The sequence below is a fragment of the Athene cunicularia genome (assembly GCF_003259725.1).
Source record: "Athene cunicularia isolate RWA chromosome 3 unlocalized genomic scaffold, athCun1 chr3_part1, whole genome shotgun sequence".
In the NCBI taxonomy this organism is placed as follows: domain Eukaryota; kingdom Metazoa; phylum Chordata; class Aves; order Strigiformes; family Strigidae; genus Athene; species Athene cunicularia.
The window spans coordinates 123,457,940-123,480,649 of NW_020799097.1; the positions used below are offsets into that span (position 1 = coordinate 123,457,940).

A 22,710-nucleotide genomic window follows, 5' to 3' on the forward strand; every position below is an offset into this window, starting at 1 on the left:
ACAACTACCTGAAAGGAGGGTGCAGAGAGCTGGGGATGAGTCTCTTGAACCAAGAAACAAGTGATAGGACAAGAGGGAATGGCCTCAAGCTGCACCAGGGCAGGGTTAGACTGGATATTAGGAAGCATTTCTTTCCAGAAGGGGTGGTTGGGTGTTGGAATGGGCTGCCCAGGGCAGGGGGGGAGTCCCCATCCCTGGAGGGGTTGAAGAGTTGGGTTGACCCAGTGCTGAAGAATATGGTGGAGTTGGGATTGGTCAGTGTGAGGTTAATGGTTGTAGACTAGATCATCTTCAAGGTCTTTTCCAACCTTGATGATTCTGTGACTCTGTAAGTTGGATAGTCCCCTGAAAATGGTGGGGTTTATAATCATTCTTAATGACCTGGGGGTATAATAAAGGGGAAATTCAGTTGTCCTAGCTACATGCAGGAAAGCATTGTCTTAGGCTGAAGAAGCCAGATAAGGAAGTTTACAGATGTTTCAGGTGTTTGTGGAATGATTTTGTTCCTGCCCAGTTTATTCTTACTTGTCCTGCTTAAGGTTATTCATCCTTGTACTCTGTGCAAGATGTATCTGAAATGGGTTTCTGTACTTGTGTACATGCAAGGTAACATCCGCTTGCCTTTGGTGCTTAGGAAGGTAATTGTAAGTCAACAAACTTCCAGAGGCTGCAGCAGCCCCAGCTGAAGTGAGAGCACCCAGAGTGTGTTGGGTGTGTTTCACACTTGAGTTTCTAGCCCTGAACAGTGCACTGTGCCGTCTCTGTTTGGTGCCTGTGGCTGGACCTCTTTTTGCTCGGAGGATCAAGGCAGGAGTCCTGGTGACGTAACGGTGGTGTTTCCCAGCACAGTCCTCCTTACAGTCAGACGGGAAGCAGCGATGCCCTGAGTCCGCTCCTTTTGTGGCAGCGGTTACCTGCTTTGGAGCACAGCTCGGTGAGCGGGTCGGCGGGGTCCATGGAGAAGGGAAACACCAAACACTGGATTTCACTTGCTCTTCCAGCAGTCTTTACTGACCTAGTTTTTGACTTGCTTTTCTGGTCCACATCCCATTTTCAACTACTTGTTTCTGCAGTAATAGTAAAATGCACCCTGGTTAATTTTTTACTCTGAAAATACAACTTTTATGCCTACATCTTGCTACTGTCTAATGAAACACCACGATTATGTTTTTCTCATGCCCTGATACTCTTCAGCAGTATATGAGGGATTCTAACTATAAACTGTTACAGGCAACACTGCTGTTTGGTTGCTTTTTCATTAACCTTCTAGGATACAGAAGCTAGTGTTGCAATAATTAATGTTTTAAGTACAATGGAATCAGCGGTTTGAGTCAAGAAGCCTGGGGTTACAGCTAGAGAATGCAAGTGTTAGATGCCACATTCCTGCTCTGTTTTCTGAACTCTTCATTTGATCTCCCTTCCCTGTAACTAGTTTTATACCTACACTAATTATGTGCCATCACTGCTGTAAAACAAATCACTGTCATAGCATGGAGTGTTGAACTGGTATTTAAAACATCTAATCCAGGCCTAGTATTGGAATGTACATTGTTGTAACTGTGCACCTGATTCCTAAACAAATCTGGTTATTTTTCTGAATATTTCAGGGGGACTGGACAGGTTCAGACACTAACCTTGTTCTGTGTTTCACTGCAGCCTGGTTACTTCAGATGTAGCTTTTTACACTGGAAACCTTCAAGCTCTGAAAGGCCTTAACAACTTAGACCTGAACATGGCGGAAATTTGGGAGCAGAAGAGGTGATAATCCACCGGGAGCAGTCACTTGGCTCTGTCAACAGACCGACTTTCTTCTAAGCAGCGCGATGACTGTGAGGTGAATACTTAAGTCTGAGAAAGGACACTATTGCTAGTGGGGGAAGCTAGGCTCAGAGTGAGCTGCAGGGAGTGATCTTTTCAGTGTCCTTCAGCAAGAAACAAGTGAGCAGCTGCCTGTGCAATGTTTTTTTCATTCTCTCTGGAAACAGACTCAGGTTTCTTTGGACCAAATCCAAAAGAACACATAGCTGTAACACAGCTGTAGTTGTCTAGAATGCTCTGTATATCTTTATATTAAAAAGATGCTTTGCATTTCTTCTAGTGCAATGAAATCCACATGGTGTCCCACCTTATTTAACGATGGTACAGTATAAAAATCTTGCAGTTGGAACTCTGTAGAAAATGTTTTTCTCTATGAACAATGCTGTTCTAAAATTTATTTTTTTACAGAACTTTATATGAATAAATGTCTTTTGATTGCTTGCATATAGGATTCAGATTTGTTAGGGAGCAGTCCCGTTTCATCTGGGCTCTAAACTGCCACCTGAAGATAGGATTTTCTAAGAAACTGTTCGCTGAAGCCATCACCTACTGCATAGAGTTGGGAAAGGAGCAGCTTCTGGCGGAACAAGAAGGTAGTGAAAAGGCTGGTGTGGGGTTAGCTTCCTGCAGCCACAAGCCTTGAGCAGGGCAAGGACAGGGGCTGCTTCTGGACCTTTCACCCTTTTAAAGAAAGACACAAAGTGTATAAAGACAGAGGAGGCCACAGAAAACAGTGCAGGAAGAATCTTAATCATTTTTAGGCTGCTTTTAAAAGGTTGCCCTATTAAGGAAGGTGTAACTGCAATTAATTTATTTCAGAGGTTTTAATACTACCTTTTAAGACTGGATGCTGCCAGTACTCCTAAATAAAAGTGCCTGTGTATCTCACCTCACACCTCACCCTGTGCCGCTGATGTACGGTGGAATGGTCTCCAGTGTGTGTGCCTATGTTTTTTTTCAGACAGGCATGCTGATCTGTTAGCATAACAGATGTCACTCAGTGTCAGTCAAAATAAAGCTATCCAATCACAGTTGTTTTTAAAGACCAACTTCTTTAATGATACATACCAGTGTTATACTAAGCTTATAAAATAAAGTCTGCATGTAAATACAAGAGAAACATTAAGAAATCAATAGTGATCGGGACAGGGAGTTCAATTCCTGTACAAATTTAGAAATGACTCACTCAGAGAAGATAAATTAACATACATGGCTGTGACAATATGAACATGGGTGTAGTCAACGTGATCCATTGCTTGAAGAAAGAGGGCAGATCAAGGATTAAGATATTAACAGGAGATCCAGTCTTAAATGGGATGTGAAAAAGCAAACACCACACGTGGATACTGAGGCATTTTTCTCAAGTATTCGATTCTTTGGGTGAGTTTGGAACACCAACGCTTCCTGCTCTCACAATACAGAAATGGAGGTACTGACAGCCTTACCCCAGTCTCTCGCCATACAAACGGGGACGGGACATCCCGCTTGTCATCTGGGGGCTTAGAGGCCTAGAGGTTGGGATGTTCATGAGCACATGAAATACAGGGTTTTAAGAGCCTGTTTAGCAGTAGTGAAACTTTTGGTTTTTAATTGTGCCTGCACTTCATAAAAAGTCACATGAGTAGCTAACTATGTTGTCCCACATGTATTGCTTCACAGCTTTATTTCTGCAGTTACAAGCAATTCAAAACTACTAAATGTTAGAGGCAAGCCTCTTAACTTCTTATCAAAGAAGATCTGTCCATCTTACCACAAGACAAACAGTATTGCACTTCAAGGTTATATTAACTGAGTTACAGAATCTCTTTAAGGACTGAAGCATTACTTACGCACATCCATTGCGCTATGTGTCTGCTTAAAAAGATAAGCAAGAGAAATTAATTTTAAATTAATACTGCAGGGTACTGTGAAGATGACAAAGCATAGGCCCTCTGTGTACTTATATTTCTAATGCTTAAAAGGTTCTCCCATCACAAGGCTGGTTTAGCACAGCAGCCTACAGAACCGACCGTGCCCTCCCCCTGGCTCAGTGGTCCAGGATCCGAAGGTTGCCAGAGACGATTTTGTTCTCTAGTAGAGCTCCAGCTGGGATGTCAATTCTGTCACCATGGTTTGCAATGATGATAACTGTTCCCTGGATTTACAGAAGAGAAAACAAGCAATTATTATAAACTTGATCAACTTTTATATTACCTGTTGATTGGGAATGAGCAAGAGTAGTGGTGTCTGGGGGACTGCTTAGGTGTCAGCTGTAACACAGCCAGATCCTGGATGTATTTAGGTGTACTGTTTCTGCACACACTTCTCCCTCCCCAAAGTTTAAACAAGCAGTGTTGGAAACACTGTAATTACCAGCACACTAGCTATGATCATCTTATAAGTAGGGCTGATGCCTTCTCTGAAGATACACACTTGCTGTAAGCCCCTTTATCATGTCTGCTTGCTTTTAGGTGGAAAAATGTTCCCTACATCAGTGTGTTGTGGCACAGTTCACAACTGCCGCTGTAAGGCACAGCGATACGTGCACCAGCACGCAGTCTGATAACAGCCCAAACTGGTTCCAGTGCTGGTTGTGTCAGCAGCTGAACTGCCCTGGACTGTCGTAGGACTGTGACAATGGTCTGCAGAGAACTTCAGAGAGAAATTAATTGCTCAGCTCCAACATTTACTAATAGATCAAGAATCCCAAAGTGATGAGAAGGAGCCTGTGGCTGTCAAGCCAGCTCCGGAAGTGAGGTGGCATGTGCCTTGTAGAGCTAAAGGACAAAGATGTTGCTCCAAACACTGAGTCACAAGGTCTGTGGTGGTTTCAAGGTTCATAGATCAACCTCAGTTCCCCCTATGACTATACAGAGAAGCTGCTGTAGCAGTAACACTCCTTCCTAAGGGTCACTGTTCAGGCTGGGCCTTTAATTCCTCTAGGAATTAAATTACTTAATTCCTAGGAGAGCTTCCACAGACTGGGTATAAAGGCAGTGACTTAGGCAGGATCAGGTACTGAGGAGCAGAGATCAGTCACACTTATGCAGGAGCATAACACACTCACCTTTAATGAAACATTCTTCCCAAATGTAACATCACCTGAAACCGTGAGATGATCCAGCTCCAGCATGTCTGGAATACTTTCAAACCTCCGCAGGTAATCTTGAACCTTTTGGAGAGAGGGAAGAATTAGAGACAGTTTAAATCCATCTGTGGATCAAGGCAGGTGTGGGAGCTTCCCAAGAACTCCCTTTGGGGATCATTCCAGAATCTACATCAGATAAATTTATGAATTGCTGCTTTGAAAGCAATGTGGTATTGTCATTTCTGTCAGCGAAAACTATGAGAAATGGCAAGGGCAGCATCCCACTAAAGTTTGACAAGCTCTGGAGAGCTCACACCACCCGATTCACCTTCCATTCCCTCCACTGACAGGGTAAAGGAGCACCCAACAGCAGGACAGATGGCATCATGCACACGTTAAAATAGTCTGTATTACCCTAGCAAAGAGCAAAAGAGAATGCCCACGTGGGCAGAGGCAGATAAAGTGAACCTCACTTACTTATTGCTATGGACTGTAATTTTTATTCAAAGAGATAAAACCGAAGTATAATTATAGGAGTTTACCTTTGTGAAAGAACTCCCCAGTTTGACAAGAGGCACTGTTGGAAATTCACGCTTCTCACTCATCGTTAGAGATCCAGCATTAAGGCTATACAAATTAGACATCACAAGCAAGAGATCTGATGTGGTCTTAACAGGCAGAAACCGACTACGAGGTACGTTTATTCCCAGAGAGTTCTCAAAACTCTTAATAGCAGCACCAACTGCAGTCTCCAACTGGATAATATTCAAGCCTCCATCCAGAGTCTGGAAGAGAAAACTCACGTAAACACAAGCGGTGGGTAATGGCACTCAGAACTAGAGACGAGCATTGTCAGAGCTCTGCAGTTACCAACAGACTGGCTCCATTCTGAAGGCAGCAGTCCCTGGTTAGTTACCTAGGAACAAACAGTTCTTTTGAGTCCATTTCCTTTAAAATCTTCCTAGCTGATTACCTTTGGGTTAACAATGATCTCCATGTCAATGGCATTTTTCTCTTGCAGCCTTTTAATTGCAGACAGAGCGATCCACAAATTGTTGGTATTGAATATTTTGAATTTTGACACAGACTTGAATTCATCCACATGTGCTTTTGGGACCTGAGCTATCTCCACCAGCCTCAGCTTGTTTTCGTACTGTGTAAGCGTGCCACCCTGCAAGGGTCAAAGAAGTAGTTTTAAGTCCTGTTCATGAGATGCCAGAGAAACACCCCCCTCACCCCATACAGATGCACTCTTTTGTTGGCATTTGAAGTTGATCCTCAGTGAAAACACACTGTGTTCAGCTACCACGTTACTAATTATAGAGCATGTTTAAAGTGCAGTCAGAACTGTCAAACGATCCTGTTTCAGCACTCCAAGACAGTTAATTCTTTTAATGAAAGTTGTTCAGAATCTTTTGCAAGTGCTGCTGTTGTCAAACATCACCTTCAGCAGTACTGCCATAGGTTGCAGAGCAAAATCGAAATTGAATTTCATAGTTCTGTATTTGCGGCACCCACGGGAGAAACAAGTGGTGCTTCAAGTAACCTGAACTGTGTTCCTGCAGTGCATTTCTGTGTTTTTATATAGGACTATGTCAGAGCTTTCTTACTATCTAATGAATACAGAGAAAATCACGTTTAAAAGAACAGAGGTAAAGTGCAGTTACAGGAAAAATTACTGCATGCTAGAAGTATTTGATATATGCCATAAAGACCTGACAAGCTGTTAAACCTGGACTTTGTACAAGTCAAGCTGCTGGGACAGGAACTAACTAGGAGCTGGCAGCCACAGCACACAGAGCTGTGCCCTGCACACCTTGTCAGCTGGGTCAGCAGTTCTCAGTCAGTAGAGATAAAACTGGTGTGGTCCTGCCCCTCAGAGCCCTACTTTTACCATCCTCCAACTTCTCTCCCGTGTAAGTGACAGTTTGGAGAAGGTATGGAGGTTGTGACCTGCACGCTGCAGAAACTACTTGTATTTTTTTTTCAGTGATTGGTCAAGTCCAGGCTGTCCTTGTCTGCTGTTGCCCAGAACCTAGATCCCATTTGTTCCATGAATTAGAACTTCATAAACTTGCTGATTTTGTGCATCTCAAATTAGATCCCAGCTGATGTGTTAAATGGTGCCTAAAATAGCTATAAGAAGATTTAATGTATGTCTGAATTCATGCATATAGAAGAGACAAGAGGCTGAGATTTTCATCAGCGTGCCAGGCAGCGTTCAGACAGACTCGCACAACCATCCCCCTTTACCTTCACATCCGCCCTGGTTTTGTTTGTGACTTCCATGACAAATTCACAGCGTTTCCCATTGGGTGGGTTCATAAGATGGTTAAGAATGTAAAGGTCCACAGTGGCACCCAAGTTATCTATATTGGATACAAAAATATATTCCTTCCCCTCTCCGATCAGGTTATCCAGCAGACCGGAGTTATAGAAGCTGGCGTAGATATCTCCGTGGCCCGGGGGGTACCAGCACTCCGTATTCTCTCCTGAGCAAGACACACCCTTGGCTATTGGCAGCAGAGTTTCCTTGTTAATTCTAGGATACCTGGGAAGACAGTGGGGTTTAGTTAGGTTCTTGCCAATGTCTGACTAGCAGAAATTAAAATGCAGTCATAAAGGTGCGACTACATGGGCTGTTTCATACAGGTCTTGAAGATGAGCTTTCTAGGTTAGTGGAAGTACTCTGCACTGAAAGAGCCCTGCAAATACCAGGCTCTCACTGAGAAGCTGTAGAATGCAATCCTCACTCAAGGACCGAAAGTTCTCCAACTGTGCTGTAAACCAGCTTTCCTCTGACACGCAGGTTCAGACATCTTCAGCTGCTGTAGGTCTGTGCTTGATAAGGAAGCCATGTTCTGTCTCCCTGCAGAGCCCAGGTATCCCAAAAGCAAATTCAGGAATCAAGCAGCCAGTACACCATTATTCACACATTTCTTAGAGACTGCATCCCACACATACCCCTCTCCCTAATTTCAACATGTTGCCTTTGACTCTGCTTAACACCCTGACATTTCAGTCTTTCAAAGAGGCCCAAAATAGAGACTGACAGGGTACAGAAGACACTGTTGCTACCACAGCATCTCAAACTAAAACCCCACAGCATTTGGAATATGGAGAAATGCAAGCTAGTTTTTCTTTTCACCCCAAGTGGAGAAGTTTTTTGATACCTGCTTTGATTAAAAGTATATATCTTCACACGACTGTGACTGTACTTCTGCAAGATTTTCTTAGTGTCATCATCAGTGTTGAAGGAATTCATGAGAACAAGAGGAACATCGGTGTTGTAGGATTTGTTTAAATGCTAAGATGGGAAAGAAATGGTAAATTCAGCATGTACTATTAGCTTTGACACCTAAGATTTTGGGAGAAATAAACTATTCAGTAAAACAGACTGGAAATAATAAATGCATGAGATAAAAGATAGAGGTGCTTATGCCAACAGAATGGATAATAAATCAGGTAAAGGAAAACAAATCCTTGTAAGATTAGGCCCAAATTAATTAACATATAATTAATCTTTTAAATCCGCATTGAGATCCAAAATTTGAAAAGCACAACAGCACAAAACAGTTATCTTAAATTTTTGGGTACTGTTGATTACAAAAGGCACGTTTTTTCACAAATTACTAAAGTCTGTCAGGGTAAGGTTTCAAAACCTTCTCTGCACAGTAAGCACTTTGGAGTCTTTTTGGCATGCTATGAGATGGACAATAGTAGCAACAGTACATAATGAAATGTCACAATGTTAATTATTTGGGCATCTGTAAAAGTGGAGCTGAAATACACAAGCATTTCCATGTGGACAGCACAGCAAAAGCAAAAATCAAAAAACATGACAACATTCCATCAAAGAGTGTGCAGAAAAAAAAAAAAAAAGATACTTCAGTGAGTTCAAAGCTTTGTGTATCAGATTGCCCTCCGGTGGCGTCAAGAGACTTCCACAACAACCCTTTTGACAAAGTGCCAGCAACACCAAAGGATTAGGACTGCGTTAGCTGGATATAAATGTAAGTCTGGTTTAGAACTAACAGGAGGGTTGCTCCAAACAAACGCCACACTAAGGCAAAAACTGTTGGAGCTCCAGAAACTATGGAACAGGCACGCCCAGTTCCCTGCTCTAATGACTATCTTAATTATCTGCTGCAAGAGGATCTTCTGCATTAAAAACATAAGCTGAAGTGTCCTCAACACCAACAGCTGTTATTTTACTTTTCTTTCTTCAGAGGAAAATGCCAGCAATCACTTCCAGCATGAGAGTTTTAATTTGACAAGGAACTTGGAGCTGCTGTGAAGAGCTCTGCACATAAAAAAAAGCTTTTAAAAAGCTAAACTTAAAACTTGCACCTGGAGGAGTCAGAAACAAGCCCAGGAGTTAGCCATGCCAGGCCAGCTCTACGCTTTCATTGCTTGTGTTTCTGGACACAACCACCACTGTCTGGGTTGGCGTGCGTGGGCAGAATTACACTCATGCTAATGCATGGAATGGACAGAGTTCCATGACTGAGTGCTCCGTCCCTCTCACACCTATTCTTTCCAAAGCAATTCACCACCAGCAGTGACCAGGCCTCCCTTCTCTCCCCTCCTCCTTTTGGCAAGCCTCCATTGAGATGTCTCTTAAAGTGTCACACAGGAGCAGCTCAGCATGTCTCACTTCCTCCAATGTAGAAAGAAGAGCCCATCAGAAGTTACCTCAATCTGCTGAACTGTCAGATCCAAGAAGGTGTTCTCATTTCGCACCCCAATAAGACTTTTGGGGCCTTTACAACCCATGCTTGTGCCCAAGCCGCCATTGAGTTTCACAACCACCAGCTTGTTCAAGACAGAAGCAATGTTATCGGGCAGTCCTCGGGCCTTTATTTTCTCATAGGGCTGGATCTGTAACAACAAACTCGGCAGTCAGAAATTTAGAGGGAAATTGCTTTCTCCTAAAACCTTCAAAACTTAAAATGTGGCAAAAATACCCATATTTATTTATATAATTTATGACACTAAAGAGCATTTGCAAAACAAGTCTACAGTAATTTGATTTGTTACAATACAAACAACCCAGTTGGTACTACAATAACCTCTTCTCTTGAGAAGTTCTACAGACTTTGTGACACCAGTCACAGTCAGCTTCATCCAGACGAAAAGATGTCTCTGCTCTTCCAGCAAAGGGCAACTGGCCTGATGGTGAGGAGGGGCAGGGAAGGAGTCAGGCCAGTTATGCCACTTAACACAACCCTTCTCTTGTCCTGCGGGAGGTGGAATCTTCTTGTGAGCCATCTAACTCACTTCCCCGGTGAGATGACCTCCTTCAGTCAGGTCACTACTTAAGAACACAAAACTTTTCTGCCCCAAGTAGTTTAAACTGGCTTTTTTTTTTTTTTTTATACTTGGAGGTTGTCAGAGGCAACGTTCTTGCAAAAGGTTGGTTCTTCAACTCTATCTAAACCAATTTTTATTCCAACTGCTAGTGCAATATAATAACAATTTGTCTCTCCCGATAGCGTGCTATAATGTGAAAGAAAGATCCTTGTTCTTAGCCTGCTCATTGCAGGATGTGTTGATCCAGCTCACATTAAACCTTGCAAAAAGGCTTCTTCTACCTTGCTGACAGCTGTATCCTACAGGTTTAAAAACAGAGCATGGGCTACACTTGGGGCTAGTGATGGAGAGCAGAACCAGGCTTGTAATGACAGTATGCCTTGCATTAGGCATTGCTTATCCCCTAATCCAAAGCACCTAAAAGTCAAGAAAACAAAGGTAACAATGAAACTACAACTATCATGCCAAAACTGTTAGAGCAAAATCAATACAATTATCCTTTAGCCTGCCCTTCTAGAGATTTTCTTTTGAAGAAAAGCCTTGGTGTTTGAGTGCTTTGTGTATTCTAGCAGCAAGAAAATTATTTTAGTTCTGATAAGATCCACAGCTAATTTCCAAAAACAAATACATACAGAGTAGCTTCAGAATTGTGTTTGCTTTGGGCAAGTCAGGCTGGTGCTCAAATGGAAATTCATATTGCACTGGAACAAGAGGCGTATTTCTTACTTGGATGTGTGGGGGCAGAGCGGAGTTTGCGCAATTCCAGCATTCCAGTAAGCCACAGGCAGCAGATTAGAGCAGATCCCTCACATTAGGGAAATTCTGCCTTACGCAGGATCTAGAAAGCTTATGGTATATATTTAAAGATAAGATCACTCCACATGGAGTTACAATGGCTCAGGCAGCAGCAGAACGCAGCCACTGCCATTTCACAGATGACATAAACGAACTTCTTTCCAAAGTTCCTAGAACTTTTCAGGAACAGAAATGCGCAAAAAGCAGAATCTTGCTGTGTTTTGTTGACAACAGAGACTGTGTTCAGGCTGGGTAGACACCTTGAAAAATAACAAAAGAGATGATAAACACTGTTTTAATGTACTGAAGGTACATCAGAAAGCTTAATGAATGTTTCCCTACCAGCAGGATCTACACTTAGAGATTTACTACTGCCCATCCACTCTTAAGGTCGATAACACCCTGTATTAAACTGCAATGGATTTAAAACATCTAGGTTTGAGCTTTAGCCAGGTGGGACACAAGTCACACCTACAATGTTCAGGCACCATCTGAACAGACAAAAAAATAATTTCAGCTTTCAAGTCTCACTAGGTTCTTCTTGCATCACTACAATATAGTTCTCCCAAAAGAAGAAAGTCTGCCACTCAGTTTGGGGTTGGACTGCCTCAAAATCATTTGCTTTCGCTGAAGTGCCAACTACCCTTTCATGCCTTCGCTATCATGCCTAAAACTAGCTTATGCAGGAACTGCAGACTACAATCCTGATGAAGTGAACAGTTCCATCCAGGCCCTCCATCAGAGATTTAGTTCACTGGATGTTGCATCAGCTACAACACAATTTATAACTCGGCCTCACTAAAAATTTCAGTTTCTTCTGGCACAGGCATTGGAAGTGACCATGAAGCCCTGGATCTTGAAGGGTCTTTAATTTAGAGAACAGCAAATGTCAGGAACTGAGATTCAGGCAGGATGGTTGCAGCATCAGGACTGCTGGATGCCAATGGTGTCACCTCTCAGTTCCAGTCACACGTAGGCACTAACACACAGAACCACCCTGTGAGTGTACACCTAAACATAAGAAGCGATCCACAGTAATACAAATCAATTTTTGCTCTAAGGAACAGTGGACTTGACAAGTAAGTGCTGATGGGAAAATACTTAAAGAACAAAAAGGGGCAGGAATGACACGGGTTACAGTGTTACTCATTTGAGACATGTCTCAAAACCGGTTTGCGACTGTTATAAGATGACATATCCAGCTTCTTTTGGTTTTGCAGACAGTGTCGCAGAAGTGATTTTTCAGAACAGTTTGCATGAGGCAACATCGGGGGTTTGACTAACAGATTTCAGAAGCATACTGCTACTGCAAGGAGGTTTGCAAGAGTTTGTCAGAGACAGACGAAATGAGCATCAGGGCTGTCATCGTGGGTGGACAGGAAAGGAATACACCCATATTAGTCAATATGTAGTTACAGAACAACAAGGAAGTATTTACTCAGCACCAAGGGACAGTTTTAGAAATAGAACCAAGTGAACCCTTAAAACCTGTTTCCAGAGTTGAAGATTAGGAAGATATTTTGCTTTGGAGTCGAAGCATGACATTCTTTCTTTGCCTTCATGATACAGTTCATTGAGATGACAATCAGCTGCAGACAAGAATCTGACCACTGGGGGGGAAAATAAAAGCCTCTAATAGACAAGCTCCTTTCACACTCACGTTGCTTCGGATGCTCTCTTTACATGCTAGATGAGGTTTTGCATGCCTATTCTGAGGTTAACCTGATCACTGCAGTTCTCTCAGAGGCCTCCCAGCAGGACTTTGCTATTGCTTCCAATTCAAACAAACAGATCACTGCAATCTACAACAGGATTAAATTACACTCGCCATGTCCACATTCTTTACCTCCTCTCCTTGTTAACTATCACACTAAGTACACTTTCTTCTCTGAAGACACTAACCGGTCTTAACTACGCTAGGTCTCACTGTAACCCTTTGGACAAGTGGAAGCAAAGCCTCTGGAAGGAAAAAACTAGTCAGAGGTTTACCAATATAGTGTGAAATGGGTTCAATCTTGTGTTACCATTGTCTGAAGCTTAGAAGTTGCTTGCCCATCAGTATTAGTTGTTACACTGAAAACACAGAGGTCAGGGATGAAATCTCTGATTGCAGAGAAGAACAGAGGAATATTATGAGACAATCATTTCTGTTTCAATTTACTGACAGGAGCCTTTACTTGTCAATAGATGCTTCAGGAAAGAACAGAAAGTTACATTCAAAGAACAGGCACAATGGATAACACATTAAATGACCCATGGAAGTCAGATCAGAAATTCTGCTCCAGCATAGCACAGACCCATGGCATCAGGCAAAAGCCTGAAATACCTTTCTGACCTCATCCGAAAGTCAAAAGTTGCTTATGTAAAATAGAAAATTAAAAGACAAAACCTATAAATGCAATAAACTATTCATGAACTTTAAGCTGTTAAAAACAAACAAAATAAACCCCCAACCCCACACTTGAGCACAATTTTGGGTGGTTTTATTTTATAGATGTACACACGTGTATGTCTGTATGTACACACACACACACATATATATACCTAAACAGATACTTTGAGCTCTACTAGCCATCAGCTGAACATAACACTTGCCAGATTTCTCAGTGCTTTGGACACATCAAGCAGCAAACCAATTCTCCAAAACCATCACAGGCAAACAAATCCACACTGGGGAGAGTAAGTTGTTGCTTTCTAGGCTGTGATACTTGTAGTGCAAGATTCTCAAAAGCAGCCAAACTCTTCATCAGCATCACCTCATAAAACAAGGTCATCCGTACGGGCAATTAGAAAACACTTGCAAGATTACCAACCAACTTTGCAAATGAGCCTTGTGTGTACCAATCAATACCAACCAATGCTGTTCTAATAAGATCAGGAGGAGAGTACCCTGTGAGGTTTTATAGCTAGAAAAAAACCCCCACCTCTACTGGAACTGAAGCACTCAAGAGAAAATCTGCATATATCCACAAATAGATACTTGTCCGGAAGAACTCAGCACTACAGTCTTTATTCTGAAGCCCTTCTAAAATGATTGCTTTTCACCCCTTCTAAAAGATCATACTGTTCTTACCTGTATTAACTAGGCTAATAATTCTGGAATGATGGTCTTTAAGAAATGAACTTTTATCTAATAATTCCACAAGTCATACTCCTCAGCAAAGAATTATTTAGGGGAAGTTACCATTCAGGTCACTTGGAAGGGGTTTCATGTAAGATACATTCCACTTTCTACAGTATGTCCCCTACATGATCGACACCCTAAAAAGGAGGTGGAGGCAGGATAATACAAGCAGGGTTTGAGGAGGGTAGGGAGATAGTACTCCTATGGTCAGCAAAAAAGAGAGAAAAAAATGTCAAGAAAGTTACATTTGCTCAGTTTCTGAGAACGCTCAACCCACCTCCTGTCAGATCAGGAAGTCTAAGTATCATCCAAGTAATCCTAAAGAAAGAGGTATTTAGTTTGGAGTGAAGGCAGCATGGAAGAAAGTTTGTTTGCAGGTATTTTTCCTTAGCTTTCTTCTGTGACATTTTGCAGGACTCTCAGCTTTCTCTCGTCAAAAGTTGATACACAGACACATTAGACACATGGACACATTTGAGAATGAGCTGGTACAAGCCATAAGGAAGAACAGAGATATTCTTTCTAATCCTGCCTTTCTTTCAGTCCTCAGTGACCTTAAGTTAGACCTTTGCCTAAGTTGTTTTAAACAGCTTCTCTTGCCTGAGAATGTCCCATCAATCTGTTTCAGTGTCTTATCATAACCCTCCTGATTGACATTTGCTCTCAATGTCCTACACGGTAATTTTCAGTCCTTTACAGAACTTTAAAAGTTTTTCCACCGAAGGTGTGCAAAACTTTAAAAATAGGCAGTAGCTCTCCCTCTTCACAAAGCAGCCCATTCACTTGCATCAAATTGCTGTAATTTAATCCCAGGCTTTATCTTGACCCAGGGAACAGTTTATTCCTTTCATTGTTGCAACTACCTTTTTACATATTTAAAAGACTTATCATTCCCTGGAGTCTCACCTGCCCCTAGACTAAAAGTAACCCCCTTTTCTTGAGCCTTCCTTGTAAGTCATGTTATCCAGAACTCCAATTTCTCACCTTGGCCTCTTTACTGAGGGTGAATTTTTCTCCCCAAAGCAATACTTCATTCAGTGTTACAGTACAGAAGAGAGAGACATCACATGGTTTTGAAGCTAAAAGAAAACACTCAACCTTGGAAAAAACCCTAGACTTGCTCTAAAACAGCATCATTCTTCAACGCTTTAGAGAGCAGCACTGCATCTGTTCTGGAAGTAACCGGACAGCCTGCCTTTCAGTTGGAAACAGAGCCTTGATTGAATCACCACAGAGAGGCTAAGAGAAACCACAAATGTGTGAAGACACAGAAATCCCGCAATATGCCAAGATCACTACACTGGGAAAAGCAAGAATTCATGTAACTAACAGTGTAGTTGTGCTACAAGAGTCAAAAAGACAGCCTAAGGCCACAGATGAATCAATAAAATGAGGTTAGGTTTAATGGGAAGTATTTACTTCAGTACTAAACAGTGCTGAAAAAATATTTAGTGCTTTTTCAGCAGCAGCTCAAGCAGCAGGTTATAAGTTATAACAACATAGACAGCATTAGAAAATTACACTCAAATAACCCCCGCAGTGAACTACTTGTTTCAGATTCCTTGCTTTTACTGAGCTGCTGTAGATTGCAGAAGTTGCTAAATGAGCTGTACAACCCAGCCCACTTGCCATATGTCCCTTCCAAATTATTTAGCAGAATGGATTGCTGGAAACAGTCTCATCCAAGACGTGCGACCCTCTTTCACGGGCAGGAGGGAAACGGGAACAACAAGGGTTCTACCTACTTCCTCTCTCACACAAGTTAACGTTTACTCCAGAGAAGGTACCAAATGGTAAGATCGCATCTGTCCTATTTTGTTGCCCTGCTCCACAGATAGCTAACAAACCACCACCAAAGAACTTGACACATATGTTAAGCAGGACCTGATGTTCAGGAACACGTACAGCGTATGTCAATAAACAATTATTTTTCAGTTAGAACCCAAAGCGTTGTCCTACGTGACTTTACAGAACCGTGGCAGATATATGCATCATTTGTTACAAGTAGCAATTATCAGTTTTATGTCCCCTACAGACTGTCACTTCATTGTAACTTACAGAATCTTCTGGAGGTCTCTGAATCTTCCCCCAGTCCACAGATGGTCCCTTTTCCTGCAGAAATCTATGAAACAGCTTCTTAAATCCTTCCAGGTCCTTTTTAGTGTGCTACAAAGAAGAAATGCATTAGTTAATGCTGGTATTTAATGCATACCTATTCGATCACGGAAGTATTTCTAATAACTTGATGTACAATCTATTCACAAGACTAATTTTATCAGCACTGAAGTAGACATGATAAAATGTAAATAAAATTCTAAAAAGTATCAAAAGCTCATTTCCCCTAAAACTCAAGGTACAAAACCAACTTGGACACCTAAAAGACAAGTCTTTAGTCAAAATCATAACCACTAGAATTTGGCTCAATCTTTAGGATAACAGCTTTATCCTCCCCTTCTGTAATCCATTAAAGATTACACAGAACCATTAATAACTAAAGATTAAACACCTAACAATAAGCATGTCACTCAGTTTATATGGAACCAGAAGTCTCCTACTGACACTGTATCCAGGCTACTCTTCCACACAGGATCAGAGCACATCCTAAAAGTAAGGATCGTGGTATTCTGTGATTTGGCTCCCTGCATAATATTTGCCCAAATTTCCTGCATTGAATTTCCCATGCTGAGTTGTGTCCACATTACGCTCCTTACCTCTAGCTCATTTGAAGGTGCCGTCGCAAGTATCTTATCAAGTTCTACTTTCATTGAATACTCCAGCTCTTGTCGAATGACTTCCTGAAACTGTGAAGTGCCAGCTTGAGACATTGCTTTGCTGAAATCTTAAATAAAAATAAAACATGGGTTAAAAACAAAAGAAGGAAACCAGCTTATTTAGACTACAAACAGCCTTCAATTTTCTTTTAAAAATTAATAAATTCATATCATCTAGTCTCATTTGATTATTGTGCTAGCACTCCAGGAATCTCAAAGTTTTTGTTCTTAGTAAATTGGAGAACAGACCTTAAATTGGAGCCACAGAACAACCACCCTTCTCTCAAAAGTCCCAAAAGACCAATGATCCATCTCAAGAAGTGTCCAAAAATCCACAGCAGTACACTTTTTCCTAGAGAGCCAAAGAATTCAATTCCTACTGCATCAACATACTTTAGCAAGTAAAAGTGTGAAAAAGCTTTTCACTAAAAAAATTCTTTTATGTAGAACATTGTGATCAAGGGTATCCTTCTGTTCACACAACCAAATAAAAACATATGCTTTAATTATTTATACAGCACACTTCCACACGATCTTCAGTTTGTTCCAGTAAATACTCCCTTACTTTGAGTATTTTCACACTACAGCATGCTTTTCAGTTACTAAGCAACCTAGAAAATTAGTCTATCACTTCAGCATTTGTTTTGCTTTTGAAAGTGATAAGCTCCATAAATGTGAAAAAGAGTAAATACACGAGTGTTCTATACAGTAAAGTCCACAGTGCAGAAATGGGAGATAACGTGACTTTATTTTCCAACAGAAAGTATTTGAAGCGTGTGTGTTCTCAAAAGACATTCTGCGTATGTTCTCTAAAGACCTCAGTTAATTTAATTTCTGCCAAATCCCTTGAGTAATCACTTCTCTAACACAGAGAGTGATGTATTGCCAAATATAGCTGGATTTTAGAAACACCCTGAAAACTAGTGCAAAAAGAGACAGGAGGAAAGTTTGCAAGCGAACAGAACGATACTGCCAGAAAATACTGTTGGAAGAGGAGCCTGTGTTTAAAGTTTACTTATTTAGAACATGCATTAAAAGGCTATTCTATTGAGAATGTCTAAGAAAGCCAGAGGCAGTTCATTTCAATACAATTTTTATTTCATTTTATTTTTTTAAGCAAAGTATTCCACAGCCTCAGACTCAGTGACAGTATCTAATCCTTGCTTTGAAGCCCACAGAAGCCATTTTCCTGACTGCACTGTTTTGCAGGTAGGGGAGGAAAAAAAAAAAAAAAAGACAGACAAGTGCTGCAGTGCACATACTATGTGTGGTGTAACACAGGGGAAACGCCAGCTCAAGATGAACAGTACGATGAACAATTGGTTCTTTTTTCAATCGAATGCTTCATTTAGCAGTAAAAACAGGTAGTAATTGAAAGCCTGCTAGGCCCATCTTTCCAGATCAAATATGTAAAAGCACAGGACAGCTCTTGATTAGGAAGCACTTCCTCCTACAGAAAAATGAGGAGGTCTATACCAGCTTAATACTTTCATACCGAACTGCTACAAGCCCTGTCTTTTCATTCACACTTGTTGGGTTAATGTGTACTGAAACACTGTATCTAAACTTCCAGAGAAACAACTCGGGGGGTGGGGGAAATACTTTCAGATGTTTGTAATCTTCCCTGCAACATGCTGTAATACATGACTTCTGTTACAGCAACAACAGTGGTCATTTCTCACAGTTCATCAGCCTGCAAAACATCTGAACTTCCCAATATGATGCAACGCATTTCAGAAGAAACTCTGCAAATATCAAGGATTCAACAGAGACCATTATTCATGCTGTTAAACACACTGAGGCTATGTAAGGCAGTGACAGCTAGCAACTTCCCCAGGCTGCCATGTAAGTAGGAAAATCTTGTTCTCCCATATTAGCCAAAATACTTGTATCTACCAGATAAGAGCATTTAGAGATTAAGTAACATCATAGACAAAAGAAAAAGGCATCATGAAAGTCAGTGTGTGATAATGTCCTAGTTTGTTTTGTTGGGTTTTTTTTTTTTAATAATACTATAAATTGTCCACAACTTCATGAGCAAACGCTAAACACATTTGATCACCGATGTCCTCACAGTGAAGCGAAGCAAAGCAAACCTGCTGCTTTTTCCAAACACCAAGCATCAAGCACACAGATAAGCCAGCTAGATGGGACATTTCTTACCAAAACCCAGACCGCCAAAGCTACCAGTGCTGTCAGCTGCACCCTTCATTGGCAGCAGAGAATATTTAGGCTTCACGCTGAACATTTAACAACTACTGCGACCACTCGGCCTTAGATTCAACGTGCCAGGGCACAGTCGCTTGGGGAGAGCGCTATTAGTGCTGTCAGTACTATTATTATTTTGGGGAAAGAGAGAGGAAGGGCATTGCTGGAGTGCATAAAAACATGTTTGCCTGGTGCAGGAAAAATATCTATTCTGCATATGTTAGAATTTGAATACTGTAACTAAGCAGCCAAGAGAAATAGCAACTCAAAGTTTTTCTGCTTTTAACATGCCATTGCAAGGCAGAACATTTATCTTAAGAGATGTCCACCAGATTTGGACTGGATTGGGATCTACAGCACTCTCTAAAGGCTGCCCAAAGCAAGACCCCAACAGCAGTATCGGGGTGCATCTGCTCTAAACACACACAGTACTAATTGTTCCTCTGTTGTTGCCCCTCGGAGTTTTTGGGGAGAAGCTGATATTTATGCATCTCAGCCTACTGCTAGCAGAAAGACAGAAAGACAGCTGCAGCCCCTTAACATGAGCTGCTGTTAAAAATCAACAGCCCGGGTGAAGGTTGATTTCCCTTTTCACCCTAGCAAGCAACAAGGAAGTAGAAAGGCCAGTGCAACCACATATCTGAAAGCAATTATTTCCTCCAGGCAAGTAAAATTTCCTAAGGCTATAATGAAAAGTAGTTATTGTGCCTCTAAAATTCAGATGAGAGGCAGGAGTGTTGGATAAAGGCTGGACAAGGTTTACAAGGGTACATGCAGTCACAGACTCACAAATAATTTTTAAAAAGAAATGCCTCTTCCAGGTTATTTTGCAAGCACTGCCTCAGATTTCAGCCTAAGCCCACTTTTATGGGGCCAGTATTTGTGAACACTCATCTGAAGGAAGAAAAGGGTGGGATAAGGTAGTGGAAGACTCCTGGGGGACCAGCCCACGCAGGAAATTAGCACAGAGCAAAAGAGCATGACTAAACAGCTGAGGCTTCAGAAAGCAGCACTGGGCTCTGCAAAAACGACCACCCAGGATATCTTATTTTAATGTCTTCAGTAGAAAGTGTTTCCTCAAGTAGCAGAGAAAGTTTGCAGTGGTGTCTGATGCATGGAGTTTCACTCAAACCCTCCTGCCCCCCACTGTTATTTCTAGCACGCTTTTGTGCTCTGCTCTCACTGCTAACCTGCCCCCTGCCCTCACAGCATGAACTACTGCATATGGCAGAGTCTTTGCAGGTTTATGATACGTAACTTTATAACTGACATATGAAAAAACAAAACATGATAAATCAGATCAAACTAATAAAAAGGAGGTCTTCGTACAGTGTCAGAATCAAAATAAGGGACAGATGTGCTCAGGAAAACTGCACAAGAGCGGAATAGCGGTGACCCCTTAACACAGGGGTTTGCATATATTTCCTTTCTGCCATCCCTCCTCTTATTTGACATTAAAAGCAGAGAATGCATTAAGATTGATTAGTTTTGTTCATTAACTAAGACGACTTAACTGCCTTGGTACTCAGTACACAAGGACCCAGCACAGGAGGGAGTCATGGGACAGAAAACTGGAAATCTTTTGCGCTGAGGGTTACTTTTGCAATCCAAGTAAGTACACAGAAAGACAGCAGAAAATTTTTTAGGTCTCCTTGGAGCCAGACTGCTAGCATAAAAATCAAGAAGGGTGGCCAGTAAGTTAAAACATGCAGCTGAACTTTAAATGCTCTATCCTTGAACTCTATGTTGAGGGTACAGTGTGAATGCCGTAACTTCCACCAACCCCACTGAAAGTTCAAGGCAGTTTTTATCCCTGACAGGGGTAAAAATCTCTTTAAATACCCACACTATAATGTGTAATGCTAATAAATATTACATTGTTGGCTTCTTAAAACTGAACATACCCACTCAGCCTTTACAAACATTTTTCTTTTCCTACTACTAGGGGCAAAACTTGCCAATATGTTGGACTGAAGCATACATGAAGGGAAACGTATACACGTGCTCTCTCATTAACAGATGAGCACATTAGCCTGAGCTAACTCAGAAGTTTGCAGCCTAGGAAGACATTCTTGCCAGCTGCGCACACCAAGAGTTTAGGTGTAACTGTCAGACACAGCTGGATTTCTTATTCTAGCAGCTGATCCTCATGCTATAAATATCACTTGACATTGGCAACATGTTTTAGTACTACTGGTCTGATAAAAGAGTACTTAAATGGTGGATACTTTTGTAAAATGCTTCTAGGATTGTCAAGTCTTTGATAATTTTTTAAAAACTCATTACGATTTTTATATAGGTTTCTTCAGCTTTCAGTTTCATAAAAAAATAATCACTTGCCTGCAAGATGGCTACCTTCAGCAGTAGGCCGAGATAAGCCAGTTCCATTTATAAAGAACAATTCAGAATGTATTTTGGCAATGTATCTCACAGCAAGAAGGGGCTTAGCTTAAGTTTCAGAGCGGCTGGTTGAGCAATGTGGCTGTTAATACTTCTACCCCTTCAGCTCTCTGCATTTTGCCCAGGTGCCACAGGACATTTGCAGACAGTTGACACATTTACAGGGCAAGCGTTGTACAGTCCTAGACATCCACGAGTGACCCACAGTCATCTCCCAAAGCCTGTGAAGGCCCTCGGTTGCCTGCAACATCCAACTCCGTACAGCAAAAGACCTACCCGTGCTCTTTCTAAAAGCAGCATTACATTTGTCGATAGGCCTGTATGGATTTATATTAAGGAAACCTGCAGGCATGGATTGCATTACAGAAAGCGCACACATGCACCATTAGAAATATCGGAAAGGAAACTGCCACAGCAATGCACCAAAGTCATTTTTTCTCCCCAAAATGACCTCTTGTGGGCTGGTTCCCTGTTTCGCAATAAAGGAATCTGAAACTCAGACCACGTACACACACAGTCACACATGCGGAGAGTAAAGGAGAGTGCCTGAGCCTACCGGAGGCAGAAAATGCCAAAATACATTCCAGCCTCCGGAAGAAAGTGAAGATGTTCGACCTCAGCGCTCTTCCTCCCCCAACTTTAACAGACGGCTTAGTAGAGAGGGGAAGATTCGTGCTTGCAAGATCCCCTTGTATACTCCAGATCCTGCCTGTGCATCAGCCGGGGACCGAAGCCCTGCTGCTACAACCCGCCGGTTTCACCGTGCGTCTGCACCGCACGAGAGACGCGCATCCACCGAGGTAAAGGGAACCGAGCCGAGCAGAAGCGGCAAAGGCCTCGCTGCCAAAGAACAAATAACACTTTGAGGGAGGAAGCCCTTGCACATCCCAACTCGGCTGCCGACCGGGCTGCTACACCTACCACTGCCTGTGTTCCACCGGGCTGCTGGGAAGGAGAGAAGAGAAAAAACAAACAAACAAAAAAAGCAGAGATCTATGTATACACAACTGAAGAGTCAAAAAAATACATTACAAAGCACATCAGCTTACCTTTCACAAAAGACGACATTTTCGCTCTTTAATAAAATAAATACTTTGCTCTTATAAATACAGACTGAATTGTTTCAGGTCTTTTTTTACCCAAGGGCTGCGGGGGGACAGGCCGGAGGGCAGGCTCCCTCCCCGCGCCCCTGCGGAGGCTGGCCGCCAGCAGTC

General features: G+C 41.9%; 2 protein-coding genes across 4 annotated transcripts in view; one reads left to right on the top strand and one right to left on the bottom strand.

Moving 5' to 3' along the window:
* The window catches only part of VPS54 (VPS54, GARP complex subunit), a 55,063-nt gene extending 51,560 nt beyond the window's left edge, over window positions 1–3,503 (top strand). For all 3 annotated transcript variants that reach the window (XM_026844267.1, XM_026844266.1, XM_026844268.1), the window contains one exon: window positions 1,657–3,503. In XM_026844267.1, coding sequence (XP_026700068.1) covers window positions 1,657–1,762 — 106 coding nt within the window. In that variant the 3' untranslated portion in view covers window positions 1,763–3,503. The remainder of the gene's footprint in view (window positions 1–1,656) is intronic.
* UGP2 (UDP-glucose pyrophosphorylase 2) lies at window positions 2,853–22,690 on the bottom strand. Its single transcript, XM_026844270.1, has 10 exons — window positions 22,546–22,690; window positions 16,829–16,956; window positions 16,176–16,283; window positions 9,581–9,766; window positions 8,059–8,192; window positions 7,139–7,436; window positions 5,859–6,056; window positions 5,428–5,670; window positions 4,865–4,969; window positions 2,853–3,952 (listed from the first exon to the last, which is right to left on the bottom strand). Exons 1-10 carry the CDS (start codon window positions 22,562–22,564, stop codon window positions 3,845–3,847), a joined length of 1,527 nt encoding a protein of 508 aa, XP_026700071.1. The 5' UTR covers window positions 22,565–22,690; the 3' UTR covers window positions 2,853–3,844.
* Between the last annotated feature and the right edge of the window lie 20 nt (window positions 22,691–22,710).

What these genes read in the sequence shown, in the direction of transcription:
- UGP2 (XM_026844270.1), bottom strand. An exon ending in CACCTTCAAATGAGCTAGAG is followed by an intron (nt 16,284 to 16,828) that starts GTAAGGAGCGTA and finishes TCTTCTTTGTAG; the next exon opens with CACACTAAAAAGGACCTGGA. An exon ending in AGATCATTGTTAACCCAAAG is followed by an intron (nt 5,671 to 5,858) that starts GTAATCAGCTAG and finishes TTTCTCTTCCAG; the next exon opens with ACTCTGGATGGAGGCTTGAA.